Here is a 12,091-nt window from a genome sequence, read left to right on the forward strand (position 1 = left end):
TATTTTAAACACTCTTGCTTTCAAATGTGCACTCCCACTTGCTATAAAGACATGTAAGTATTTGTTTGTTTCACCTTTGAACCCTGTGTGTTGATCCAGAGCCGATGGAGAGGTCAATCAATCTGAGTGAGAGCACCAAAAACAAGATCCTGACAGCCGAGGGAGTCTTACTGCTACTGTGTGTGCTTTTGCCCTCTATCTCCCTTCTCTCCAAGGTAGGATAAGATAACTTTAAAAGGACTCACTCTTGTGCCAAAGATTGCTAAAAAAAAGTTACAAATAAAAAGTTATTCTAACACAAATTCCTATTATAGAATAACATTTAGAGTAAGATTCATTCAGTCAAATATGTCTAGAAAAGAAAAGTGATATTGTGCATGACATAAAATAGGTCAGAAGGTTACTTTTATATAGCCGACTGCATATATCCATACACTTATCTCTCAACTACCCATGACTCACAGCGTTGACGGTGGTTGAAGCAATGGATACATTTCCAAGATGTCTCAATAATGGTTTTGTCATACAGTTCAACACACCGGGCAATGAATGTAATCTGTTAAAACTGTTCTACACACCTAAAGTTTCTCAAATGGATTAATAGTTGTTTTCACTCCAGTGGACGTTGCACCATTTCACACATTTACCAACTTCTGTTTCCCCCTCACAGTCAAGAGGCTAAATGAACTGGAGAGATTAAAATTACGAGGAGAAGAGGAAAACATATATCAGGTAAGTGAATCAGATCACCGTTAAGTCGCTTTCGTGAGAAATACATGCGCTAGTCACATTGCTGAAAAGCAGCAACAAAGACATGAGTGTACATGTACTCTTTTCCCAATCAATTGCCATAATGTGATTGCATTTATGTTCACCGTGTTTGTACTTAATATCCGTGTTCCCATACGCCAGGGGGCCTAATCTGGACGAATGCTGGTCCACATAACGATCAGATTGAACGTCCCCAGCACATGGCCAGTACCAGGATGTGGGCAACTTAAAGGGGGAAGAGGAGGAGGAGGAGATCCAGCTGTGAAAAGAAACCCTGAAGGAAATTGGAAGATAAAGACAGGAAGGGAGAGTGTTGAGTCTAGTTTTAAGTGCTGACGTACAACTTCTGTGATATCTTAATATCATCTTCATTCTTTACCGCACGCATTTGAGTTTTGTACAGAGCTTGCAGTTACAGTTTTAGCATCTGATAACATATCTTTTAAGCATCTTGTTTATTTGAGATTGAACAGATTTTGTGAACTGGAAAGCAGTTGATTTAACAGTCTCGCCAATGGCACCACTCAGTCAATGTTGGCCAGGATTATAGAAATATGAAAGTCAGATGTTCAACATGATTGTAAAGATATATATTTTCTACAAATGATTTACAGTGCTACTAATAGCAATACACATGTGTCTTCCACTCCTTCATTTATCAACATTGTATTCCAATGAAGTTCAAGAAAACTGAGTCTAGAAAATAAGGGTATATGTCTCTGGAATCTGCCTTTTGTATGTATAATAAACCCTGCAGATGGAAGTAATAACACTCAACATGGACAAAAAGTGTTCAGACTTTGAAAACCAGGCAACTTCCCTCTTTTGAGAAATATTTTATGATACGAATAAAAGCTTCAAAATAGCTTCTGAGTGGAGCTGGTGCTGAGATAGTTTTGTTATAAGCTTCTTAATGTTCATTTTAAAACAATATAACATATTTCTTGCATTTATTGAATGGCTTTATGATGTGTGACAATGTATTGCTTCTTGCATTTCTTGAAGTGCTTAACAAATAAAGTTGTGATAAACAAAATACTCTTGATATACTCTTTGAATTGTCTTCATAATAAATACATACTTCATCTGTTTCTAATCTGCTCTCCACATGAATGGATTACTTTTACTTTGCAAAGTAAAAGGGGCGCGCACTAGTTGATTTTTGAGTGTCGTGATTGGCTACTGCATACTGACGCAGCCTTCTATTGGCTCTATTTTTGGAGTGGGCGGGACCTAGGCTCTCGCAGGCAGGTATGTAGGAGAGATGAGAGAGGCGGTGGTGCGTAACAGAGTAGGCGAAGATGGCGTCCGAGCAAGACGAGTGGGTGGGAGTAGCAGATTGGAGAAAGTGTGAATGGAAGACGCTCGTCCCAAACTTAAAAGGTCCAGTGGGTGAGTTGTATCGTCACACTGGACGCTTCATTAACCTCTGTTCCCCTTTTGAACCCTCCTAAACTCTCACCCCCCCCGCTAGTTTCCTGTTAGCATTTAGCTTGGCCTCCGACAGCCGAATTGAACAGCTAGGATTTAAGCCGCTGGGTCTGTCAGCTGCTTAGTTCCTGTGATTGTTTTACGAGCTTAAACCGAGCAGACACTGATGACATCTAATTAATTCTGGGCTGTTTGTTTACAGAAGCTTTGCTAAAAGAAGTCACCGGTTGACGTCCTTCTCTGGCGTCCCCATAGTGACAAGCATCCTCGGGTCATAGCAACGTTACGTGTACCTTAGAAATAACTGTGACGTCATTGCTGTTGTAGTAGACTACAAATATGTGGCTCCATGCTGTGTTATAGTCACATGGTCACGTTATGTGCCCCTTAGTTTGAGCCGTTGACACTGACCACCTGATCAGGTACCAGTCATACACAGAGGTGAGGGGTGCAGTGTATGCAGGGGTGGGAGAAGTACTCTCTTGTAAAAGTAGAAGTACCAGAGAGTAGAAGTACTCTGATACAAATATAATTCCTGCATTCAAAATCTTACTCAACTAAAAGTATTGGCATCATTTTGGCCCATTTCTGAATGATACAGATTATATGTTTTGATTATAAAATAATTATTGACGATGTTTACCATAGCTTGTAAGGGTGGAACTATTTTTTATTATTTTATTTACTGCTGGGTAGTTTGTGAATTTAGTCCAGTAACTAAAGTATTATTCAAAGCGTTGATTTTGTTTATATCATTAATCCATATCTGCAAAGTAATTTAAGGTATTAAATAAGGGTAGTGTAGTAAAAGTACACTAGTTACCTCTGAATTGTAGTGGTGTTAAAGTATGAAGTTGCAGGGAAATGGAGATACTCAGTGAAGTACCTCACAATTATGCTTAAGTAGAGTATTTGTGTTAATGTACTTAGTTACTTTACACCACTGAGTGTATACATTCACCTCCCTGAGTGTGTTATAAGGAAGTACTGCGTAATGAATCGATGTTGCGTTCTGATTGGGTCAGTTCAGGTTGTGTGACATAATGGAAACACATGGTTACGAACAGATTGGCTGATTTACAGGATGCTGCTTTCCCGAAGGCACTGTGGATCTGCTGTTATGACTAAACTCTCTGCCTCTGTTGCCCTGCTCTCCTGTTAACTAGGCCACTGTCTTACCGTAACTAAAACAATCCAGCCACTCACAAACCACCACCACTTCAAAAAGGCTTCCTTAGCTTTGGAAGTGTCGATCCCTTTAACACAATAACATATTATTGTGCCTGCCTATTTTTGAACGGTACGTTTATAACTGCCTCATGCCTCAATAACGGGATTAAAAGACCTAACATTACTTATTTTATCAGACTCAAAGATCAGATGTGTAACTTTCTTTTACTTTAATACATTGTGTTAGAGTACTGAAGGGAAGCCCATGCGTCCCGTTTGGAGGGGGAGTGGAAGCTCATTGTTGCTCGTTTCCTGTTGTTCACTTTGGCGCTGTGTGTTTGAAGGTGCTCTGTCTGGGAGAAAGGGTCAATGGCTTTCCTAACACGACACCACAGAGCCCCTGCTGTTGGCACTTTCCTCTTGACCGTTGGACCGCTCAAAGCGTTCTGTTTTTAAAGCCTGCTTCCTATAGACCAAATATTTCAGTATCATATACCTGTGCAAGTTAGAAAGAACACTGACCAGGTTTCCTTTTCCTTTTAGAAGAAATTGACATAAAAGGTGAAATGTTTGCGTTTTAACTTTAACAATGACCGGTGTAAACTTACAACCCATTTGGACTCTTTCTAGTTGCAATGATAAATGAGCTCATTGTGCTGTGACAGTGTTTCCCAACCCTACAGCCACTGGGTTTTCATATCCTTTCACTTACATGGACCCCAACCTAACATTTCCCACATGTCTTGAATGTGTCTGCTCAGGCTTGATAAAGAGAAACACAAGAGGGCCATGAGTTAGAAACGGCTTAGACGAGATCAACACAGTACATCATACTGACATTTAGAAGTGGCTCAAATGTAGTGTGTTTCCACTTCATGGTACGGGTCTCTGCCGCTTGGCTCCCTCTTTTCTTGGGTTTCCACTAGGGATGCACGATATTGGTTTTTTGAAACCGATACCGATAACTTCCTGCTTCTCAAGACCGATAACACATTTTTATTTTTACGCCACTAATTATTTAACGCGATTAACGCATGTGTATTTTTTTTCCTCGGCCGCCCCGTAGTTTCAGAGCGCATCGAGTTTAAAATACCATCTACAAGCTGATGCTGACAGCCCCGCTCCTGCCGCCCGCTTGTGGCAGACCACACTTCCACGCTCACCGGCAGGCACCGACTGGCTATCTGGAGGACCGGGAGGGTGTGTGTATGTGTGGCCCGAGCAAGCGAGAGACCTTACGTGCATTGTTGTTGTTAGCATCTGGTGCTAGCTAGCTGCGCTAACGGATAAAGGGAGCTGTTTAAATGAAAACAGAGGAGCGACATTTCGCCACAACTGCGCCGAGCACTTGACTTTATGCAGGCAGCCAGACAGTGGGACATTGTACGAAAAGTCAGCACACTCAGCACGGATAGTGCGCAACATGATTGCAGCGTCCAGGCAGCTCCGGTTCGAGCATATGCCTTGAGTTGCACATAGCTCCAACGCCCATACCACCGACGACATGTTTGTTTACTGTCCTGGTTTCACGGCCGCACACCATTTACGTCACATGAGTTAGGGAGCGCTGGATTTGTGAAGAACTCCCCTCTTCCTAACCACTAATACCACAGTACTGGCAAAACGGGAGGAGCCGAGTGAAAAACAAGCGCCCCTCATCCAATCCCACCCACACCGCAGTATTTTTTCTTTTTTTTTACCCAAAAAATATATTGTATATTATCGGGGCTATTAATACTGGTATCGGGTTTTATCGGGATGACGTCATAATTCCTAATATCGGACCGATATTATGCATCCCTAGTTTCCACTAGGGTAGAATCCGGGCGAGCAGAGCCTATACCAAAATTGACATAAAAACACTGCAGTCCACCCATTGGTCAGAAAGAATGATCCCCTGTGTGTCATGGTACATCCTGCTCAATTTCCATCAGCAAACTAGCGCCAATTTGAGATTTAAACCTAATGGCAGGAGGCCAAACCACTCCGAACACTTACCCTTAGGCGCATTCACAGCGCAGTAACTTTTCCCACAAAGGTTCATGAGAACTTAGTTCTTTACTAAACTAAGTACAGATCGCGTTCACCACCGGAACTTAAGTTCCTGGGGAAGGATAGGGCAAATGAAGCCGCTGACGTCACTTGTTCTGCTTTGGGTTTACTGGCAGGCCGCAAACAACTTCACGGTGTATACTGCCACCCGAAGTCCCCGGCCGGAAGTCCCCGAAAGTTGGGGGGGCCTTCCGAGTAAATCGGCAGAACGCCGACACCCTCCTCATCTCCACCGCTCCCATGTTTTCTTTTGTGTTGCCATAAGTTAGTCTCTTCTGTGTTTCTGTGCTGGGGCTAATGCTAATGCTAATAATGCTAATGCAAGGATAATAAAATGGCGGCTTCACAAAACTTTTTTGGAGTTTTACGGGGCGTGGTTTGGAATCCAATCAGACAAAGGAACCTTTTTCTCCCACGAAAGTCCCTGCTCTGTAGCAGGGACGGAAAAGGGGGTAAAAAAGGTTCTCATAAACAAATTTTAGTCCCGGCTCTTTTGGTGAGAACGCGACATTTCGGAACTAATATCGGAACTAAAGCGGGAAAAGTACTGCGGTGTGAACGCGGGCCCTTGAGTACATGCAGTGTCCTCTGTTCGAGTTGGCCATCAGAGGATTCATACAGTCTCCCTTTTCTACACAGAAGTTTTCAAGCTGTATCACTACGGCAACCAGCTGATCACCCCCACCTACACTGAGGTCAGGACTCTCTGCAGTGAAAATCTAAATTCTGTGAGGCGTGTCAGACAAGAACAACTGGTTGTTTGTATTTCTCATTGCTGAAGTTCTACGTTTGGCAGCAGTTGCAAAACAGAAGTATACTAATATATGCATTGGACAGTAGTAAGAGGAACTAAAGAGAGATGATATGAAAAGGTATTAGTGTTGCCATCTAAGCTTCAGGATTTATCGGAAAATATGATCCAAAGCGTTGTTAACATTTAAAAAAGCTTTCTCGACAGGACTGAAACTGTCAGCTGTTTATTTCAATGACGGGAAATGTGAAAATACAATTCTACCCCATTTGACAAGTTCGATTGCATACCTGCATCAAAGTATACATGAAGACAATAATGTAATACAGAGTACAAGCTCTTTACAGATGTGCAGATTGTTTCAAGATAAACGTGAGAAAGCAGCCGAACATGCCAAGTTTAATCCTAAGAAATTCCCTCATGGTCCTCCACACCAAGACCAGTGTTGTTCTGAGGGTCACGGCCTAACTTTTGACCAACTTCACGTTACCACCGACTGTACCATCCTTGAAAAAACACAATTCTTGAGCTTTGACAATTTTAAGTCTTTTAAAAGTGTGCTTTTTTTTATAAATGTTTACATGGACTGCCCCCCCCCCCCCCCCCCCCCCCCCCCCCCCTTAGGGGAATTCATCCACAGAAGACACACTGGAACGCTGCACTAGGTCAGAAACCAGAGGACATATGTGAAGTCCCACCGTAGATGGCCCCACTTTTGGACAAAATGTCCTCTCCGTTAAAGGCAGCTCATTGTGGAATAGCCTCCCAACTGAGATACGGGATCGTCCCACTCTCAATAGCTTTAAAGGTCAACTCAAAGAATGGTTGAGAAACAAACAGACGTGCGATCACTGCTAAATGCACTTTAACACAGGGGCATCTCCTCTTGCACTTTATCTGTCGTAGCTGCCATAGTGTACTGCCATGTGGTAAATACTTGTATATGCTGCTCTTGCTCTTTCTGCATGTCATGTATTTTGGTTTGCTGTGTTTGTAAAATGTAATTTTCTTAAATGTTGTATGTGAGGGACTGCGGATGGAAATGAGCTCAAAGCTAAATCTGGTACTGTTACGCTTGATACATTTGAACGTTTTAAGTGTTCATTACTGTGCATTGTCCCTCCCAAATAAAACGATTAACAAGCAACAATAGCAAGCCACATTCTGTTCACAGCTGGTCGTAAGAGCAACAAGTGGGACTTTGGGTGACGTGTCCTGTGTTCCGGGTGTGTTTGTGTATCTCTGTATGGGTAAGGGGTCATGTCTCAGTTCTCCGGGATAGGGGGCTTTTATCTGTGATTTCATCCAAGAAGTCCAAACTAAAGGTCATGTTCTCCCTCTCGACTGAACTCCCTAAAATACATTGTATCCCTCGATTTCGGTTGTGTACAAGATGTCCTTGTTCTGCTTTGTTAAACATTAGCATTTATTTACTCGTATAGCACATGCATGCTTCATAACTATTGCTCAACAGACAAAGTCTAACATGTAATGTAAACTTGGTGAATAGCGAGTAATATGATAAGCAATCATTTGATGAACACAGTTCTTATTGAGTTATCGTTTAATGCTAGGCTTGTGACAGCTCTATGTTTTAGATATGATTAGATTATACATTGCACAGAATAAAAGTATTAGTAAAAGTAAGACTATGAAATGCAGCATTAAACCAGAAGTGCAAAAGTAAGGACATTTCTCCTTTATTTGTTTATTATTATCATTTGTACACACTTTCGTTTGACTTTTAGTCAGAATAAATGAAGGCATTCAAAGACATCGTGTGCTCTAATCGTCAGAGGGCCAACATTATGTTATGAAATCGATGTATTGGTACATTTAGTTGTACTGCTATTTGTTTGGAATGAAGCAGAGCAAATAAAGGAAAAAGCCACAATTCAAAAATGGTGTATCATTTTATAATCTTGGGTTGTGGGTTCCTGCCACTGTCTCTCTGTACATGATCTGCCCATTAGGTTAAAAGGTCACAGGGCGTTGCAAGATGAACATCCAATAGAAAGAAAGCCCCACTGTCACAAGGACTTGAGTTTATCTGGGAAGGGGCTGTCTGGTGTCTTTTAAAAGAACCATGTGAGGGACAAGCACACAGGAAAGAAAAATGACAACTCATTGCCTCTGAGTAGAGTTGGTTATGACAGTCTGACAAACAGAGGCTGACAGGAGAAGAGCCACGTCTGACCGTAAAGATGAGGCAGTGACAGGCGTGCAGCAGGAAGACAATCAGACAACAACTACCTTCCTCTCTTTCCTTCTCTCCATGCTGGAAGAGAGGAGACAGCGAAGGACAGAGCCTTGAACTCAGCTGGAAGAGAGGAGACAGCGAAGGACAGAGCCTTGAACTCAAAGCTGGTAAAGCACTTTAAACTTTTGTGCTCTTCCAGCTTTACTTGGCAGTTGCTCTCTTTACCATCATTGAAATGCTACCATCAGCCCGCGGGTACTTTTGGCACTGCATGCGGGGCCCTGCTGGACTCATTATATATCTTTATGTGTCGCTGGTGTTGGTTGTAGTGCATGACTTATTAATGCCTGCTCTCATCCATCTTTAATGTGGAGGGACAAGGAGCAGCTTAATGGCTGCAGAGGGATTACAGTGACCACTTGTGTCAGTACCACAGGAAGGATGATGCTGAAACACATGGCTCCATACTGACAGTTATATGTAGGTAATGCTGATGCACAAAAGACGATACGGACAGCAGGTGAGATATGTTTTTGTGTCGTGGCAGCTTTATTGTTTGAATATTATCTTACGTCAAAGTCTTCACTGGTCTAAGGCATGTTGAACTCTCTGAGGAAGCTCTCTATTACATTGTAGTGGTTCATATAACTCGTATCATTTGATATACTCCCTGGTCATCGTAATGTGGCTTCATTATCATCAAGCAACTTTCAGAGGAGCTTCTGCTGATCCAGGGGTTCATAAAGTTCACTCCTTGCTCACTCTGTCACCATAAGGCCTATTAGCTTTCCCATCTGAGAGTCGTACCTCCTGCTCTAATTAGGAATGCAATTTTAATGTTGGCTGCTCGCCCATGGGCTGCTATAGCGGGTCCTGCAGCAAAGTGTTTGGGTGGCTGCCGCTTGACCAAAGGCACTCATTGTGTCCCTTTAAGCCACATAAGGCTGATGCTGTCCATGCAGTCGGCTCAATGTGTATTTATAGAAGTTCTTTGTTCCTCTTGGTGTTTTATTCTGATGACATTAGTAGATTTCTTTGCACATATATAGTAACTGTTTCCTGTGTTGTTGGGTTGAGAACATTCAGCGCCAGTGCGTAATCCGCTGAGTCTTAGAGAAATCTTGATATTGAGCAACAAGCCCAGGACTGTATGAGTGTGATTGTCGTTAGCTGCTGAATTACTTTGAAAGTGAAAAGTACTGTAGACTTCCTTCGTCGATCCTCCATGATTCATATGTGTTGTTAAAGATTGCGTAATATCCGCGAGACTTGCATTTACTCATATTTTGTTCCTCCCTATTCCTTTCTTAAAGGTGGGGTAGGTAAGTTTCAGAAACCGGCTCGAGTGCACCAAAATTTGAAAGTACACAGCCGAAAAGAATTCGCCCCTTCCTTCAGACTTCCTTACAGAGCACCTCCTCCAACACACACGAACGCGCACATGACCAATGAGGGCACGAGATACATTTGTGCACGAGATGGAAGGCTGACAGACAGGGCGACAATCCAATCCGTTTAGCCGGGCCGGCTCAACGGGTTGGTTGTACTTTTTACAGTATTACGGCTTCCACAGATGACATTTTGTTATGGATTTGTTGTCAAAGCACTTCAGATATCCATTGCTATCGGATGTTAAGAGCATTCCATGGAATATAACAAAAGGTTTATCTCGAGCCGGTTTCTGAAACTTACCTACCCCACCTTTAACACATCTGTAATCTTTGAAACTCTAAGATGACATCCACCCATACACGTAGTTATAAATATAGTTATTCAGGCCTCTATCTATTATCAAGATACCTTACCCCAAATTGCTGTACATCTCTGTTTGGTTTGGAACTCTATAACGTGGAGACGGAGTTATATATAATACTAAAAGAAAGCTTTGACCTTTTTTTACTGGGATAAGGACATTTGCTAATTAGCTCTGGATTCCAGTAAATGTCCTTTGGATAAACACAACATAAAAATGATCCCAATGATTCAAAGAAAGACAATGTAACTACACATCACAAATCAAATCTTGTCTTGTGATGTTTAGAGTTATTTTGAGGCGCTATATTTCTAGCTTTTAAAATGAAGGGATGGCTTTGAAGCAGTAATGCGCTCACTATGGATAATGACTTCATACAACACCACTATTAAACATCTTAACTGTATATAACTAGCACAATGTCAATTCTGTTTCCGTGATGACTTTTCCTCGAAGTCATGGGATGAGCTCACTGTACGTGAAATTAGGCCTTGAGCTGCTTTATTAAGCGTTGGCTGAATACATAGAACTTGATCCCCGCTAAAGTTCTGCTCTGTGCAGTCCGCTCATTTGGTTCTGCTGATGTGTTTCAGTTTGTTTCAATACCCCAGGGCCAATACATGTCTCCTACATTCAATGGTACGTTAGCATGCTCTAGATGGCTACATTACACACACGGGGGGGTTTCCTGGTTGTAGGTAATTCTAACTATTTGGCCTGTGATATAAATGGAAACGGGGTACTTGAATACAGATATTTGAATATGCGAAAGAACTGCATGTTTCTGTGTTTTCATTCATTTCTGGAATGTGAGGCCCAGCTCTAACTCGTGGGGTTAAAGTCGGGTGTGTCCGGATGATGAGGCATGTTTCCTGCAGAGGGGGAAGAAACAGGCAGCGCTCCTCACTCAGGTTTGGTAATGTATAAATACAAAACAGTCCAGTAGCTGAGTGCTAAATGCAAAAGCGAACAGTGTTCAAGTTTTCCAACTTCAAATTTGTTTTGAATAAATCTTTGTGATATGATTCACTTATCCCTTGCTTACATTTCATATGTAACCAATGAGAACGTGCCAAAAAAGGGCGTCTAGCGTGGAGTGAGAAGCACAGAAAAGTCAGTCACGGTGATTTCTCATGCAAAGCTCGTGTGTGCAGGAAGTCGTCTGGCTGATGGATGTTTCTCTCCAGATGGCGGGGAGTTGTGATTCCTCCGAACAAACTGAAATGGCCTCTCCCATTACTCTTTCTGAATGGCATGGAATAGCAGAATAATTGCGCGATAAGGGCTCCCATCATTTCTTTGACCCTCGAAACAATATTTCACTTTCGTGGGAATCTTTGTACGATTTCCACTCCACATCCCAAGATGCTGCTTTGTTGATCTGTAAAAACCATTGTGCTGTTTTAATTTCATATTTGTAATGCTTTATTGAACTCACCTTTGAAGAGAGGTGTTTGCTATTATCAAGGACACCTGCTGTCATTTGGGATGTTTATTAGAGTTATACATTCATTTGATTTAATCATTTAACTGAACCGATGGTTATTTTCTATGATCTCTCGATACATGTGCGTCAGCCTTGCTAGATAAGATAATTAGGTAACACCCATTCTTAAAAAACGGAATATTCTCTTTCCCCTTGTTCGCCTCTCCCCTAAAAGTCCCACTTTCTCATCTATTAAGAAAGCACTGCTGTCTCTTTGAGCTGTAATCTCTGTGTGTCCAGCAGCTCCTCTTCCCCCGTCTCTCAGCATGCCGTCACCCTATACAGTAAATACCAGCTTGTTCTCTGGCTCATGTGTTGTGGAAACGGAGGTCTCCGGTGACTTGACGGCAGATCTCAGTCCATCAGGGACACAGAACCAGATCCTTGTTATGCTGCATTAGGGCAGGGGTATTGGCACACTTGATGAACACACTCCGCTGTGTGTTTCCAGCTGTACACACCTTCCTTTGGGACTCT

The 12,091-nt window shown here is 42.3% G+C and overlaps 2 protein-coding genes across 6 annotated transcripts in view; both read left to right on the forward strand.

The window, feature by feature from the left end:
• cd79a (CD79a molecule, immunoglobulin-associated alpha) overlaps nt 1-1,802 on the forward strand; it is a 3,776-nt gene extending 1,974 nt beyond the window's left edge. The window contains 3 exon segments of the mRNA XM_034221611.1: nt 100-215; nt 676-731; nt 913-1,802. Coding sequence (XP_034077502.1) covers nt 100-215; nt 676-731; nt 913-1,036 — 296 coding nt within the window. The 3' untranslated portion in view covers nt 1,037-1,802.
• Nucleotides 1,803-2,071: 269 nt separating this feature from the next.
• lipeb (lipase, hormone-sensitive b) overlaps nt 2,072-12,091 on the forward strand; it is a 34,941-nt gene continuing 24,921 nt past the window's right edge. Inside the window, exons 1-2 of one of the 5 annotated variants that reach the window (XM_034221607.1) lie at nt 7,165-8,542; nt 8,750-8,895. Coding sequence is in view for 1 of the 5 variants with exons in the window: in XM_034221606.1 (XP_034077497.1) it covers nt 2,073-2,163 (91 nt within the window). In the remaining 4 variants the exon portion in view is untranslated. Of the gene's footprint in view, nt 2,164-7,164; nt 8,543-8,635; nt 8,896-12,091 lie in introns of those variants that run through there. The other 4 variants (XM_034221609.1, XM_034221606.1, XM_034221610.1 and 1 more) reach the window with 4 other exon arrangements.

Source organism: Gymnodraco acuticeps, unplaced genomic scaffold (genome assembly GCF_902827175.1).
Source record: "Gymnodraco acuticeps unplaced genomic scaffold, fGymAcu1.1, whole genome shotgun sequence".
Taxonomy (NCBI): domain Eukaryota; kingdom Metazoa; phylum Chordata; class Actinopteri; order Perciformes; family Bathydraconidae; genus Gymnodraco; species Gymnodraco acuticeps.